The sequence below is a fragment of the Aplysia californica genome, unplaced genomic scaffold (assembly GCF_000002075.1).
Source record: "Aplysia californica isolate F4 #8 unplaced genomic scaffold, AplCal3.0 scaffold00681, whole genome shotgun sequence".
NCBI classification, from domain to species: Eukaryota; Metazoa; Mollusca; class Gastropoda; order Aplysiida; family Aplysiidae; genus Aplysia; species Aplysia californica.
This window is the reverse complement of record NW_004797951.1, coordinates 397,005-398,615: the sequence shown is the minus strand read 5'-3', so window position 1 is coordinate 398,615 and position 1,611 is coordinate 397,005. Positions and strand designations below refer to the sequence as shown.

The following is a 1,611-nucleotide window of genomic DNA, read 5'->3' as shown; positions in this document are numbered from 1 at the left end:
GTGTTTCTGTCTGTCTGTCTGTCTGTCTGTCTGTCTGTCTGTCTGTCTGTCTGTCTGTCTGTCTGTCTGTCTGTCTGTCTGTCTGTCTGTCTGTCCTAAGACCATGAGGTCAGAAACCAATGTTCTATCTGCTCTATCAAAATGGTCAGATTATTCAGAGTCGTTATCGAGACATTCAAAGAATTGCGTTCGAAAAAAGTTTGATATTATTTGTTGTGAAAGTCAAAGTCTTTGAAGTCATATTTCTCAAAAGTAGGTCGGCCTACTGTGCAGATTTTTTAAAAGTGTAACTCTAGGGTAACTGGTGTGGTTTGCTCCTTCTTTCCTAACAAACATCTATCGTCCTTATCCCTCCACCTTCTTTTTTGTGTTTGTTACTCTCTTGTAACACCTCTAATCTTCGGCACTTATACGACCTTATTGTGTTGCAAGTGACGTAAAACACTTACTAAAACTAAACTAAACTAGGTACTGAGCAGATACAACTTTGTCATTCTGGGGTAATGTTCTGTATTTTGCTCAACCTACAACATACTTATATTATGACCCATACACCGCTGGCCTTGTGTCCCCAGGGGGTGAGGTTCGATCCTGACCTGCCCCAGACCCTCCGCTTGGAGTTCGCAAAGTCCAACACCAAAGTGACCAAACCCAAGCAAGCCTCCCCCCAGCCAGCCGCCCCCCACCCCGCCACGCTCATCCACCCCATCACTGGACGTAAGTATGGCACCACACTGGGACCACTGGTTGGGAAAATATATTTTCTTTACTTTAGATCTTATTTCTTGATACCCGTGTTGTGTTGTTTTTTTAAAGTTTGATACTGATGACGTTTTTGTTGGGGTTTTGGGGTTGTTGGGGTTTGTTTGTTTTTTGTTTTTTTTTATTTTACGGCAACGCACTGGTGTTTATGCGCGTTTTTGAAGTTTGATACTGATTAAATTAATTTTGTGTGTGGCATTTTGTATGGCAACCCGTTGGGGTCATGGGTTACGAGATTTTTTTTGCCCAGTCACATAATTTTTCGTGAGCAGGTAAAATCTGCGTGCACACTTGTATGTATCTTTGAGCAGGCTGGTTCTGATCCCGTGAGCATTGCACGACAGACAAAGTGTTCTCACGTTCTGTGGCTTTGACTAAAGATGTCAGATTTGTGTCTGTGGTGTAGTGATTTCAACCTTTGCGTCCCCCCCCCCCCACCTCGCAAATGGCGACAGTTCAATTCCTTGAATGAAAATAATTGTTCAAAGAAATTTCGTTTCCGTTTGGTTTTTGTTTGTTGTTGCTGTTGTTGTTGCTGTTGTTGTTGCTGTTGTGTTTTTCACCCTCGGCTTCTCTTCGTTTGTTCGTTGTTCTATCTCTTGACAACTTTTAATTTTTTTTCAGATTTTTAATTTTTTCTCTCGTCTTGTTCCCCTTGTGGTTGTAAAGAGTGTCTCTCGTCTTGTCGTGAACGCGTCCACAAATCTCTCTCTCTCTTTGTTTTTTGGTATGGTCTCTCCGACTAGCCTTACCTCCTACATTGCCACCTGGTTTGGTTTTTCACCACGTATGTTTAGCTTCCAGAACCTAATCTCTCCTATCAGAAATGGTCGCTTTGAGCCTCCCCCC

The 1,611-nt window shown here is 42.6% G+C and overlaps 1 protein-coding gene across 1 annotated transcript in view; it reads left to right on the top strand.

Moving 5' to 3' along the window:
• Positions 1-572: 572 nt before the first annotated feature.
• Positions 573-1,611, top strand: part of LOC106013133 (protein couch potato) — a gene marked incomplete at its 5' end in the record, with an annotated part of 8,528 nt that continues 7,489 nt past the window's right edge. Inside the window, 1 exon segment of the mRNA XM_013088068.2 lies at positions 573-717. Within this exon segment, the coding sequence (XP_012943522.1) occupies positions 573-717 (145 nt within the window).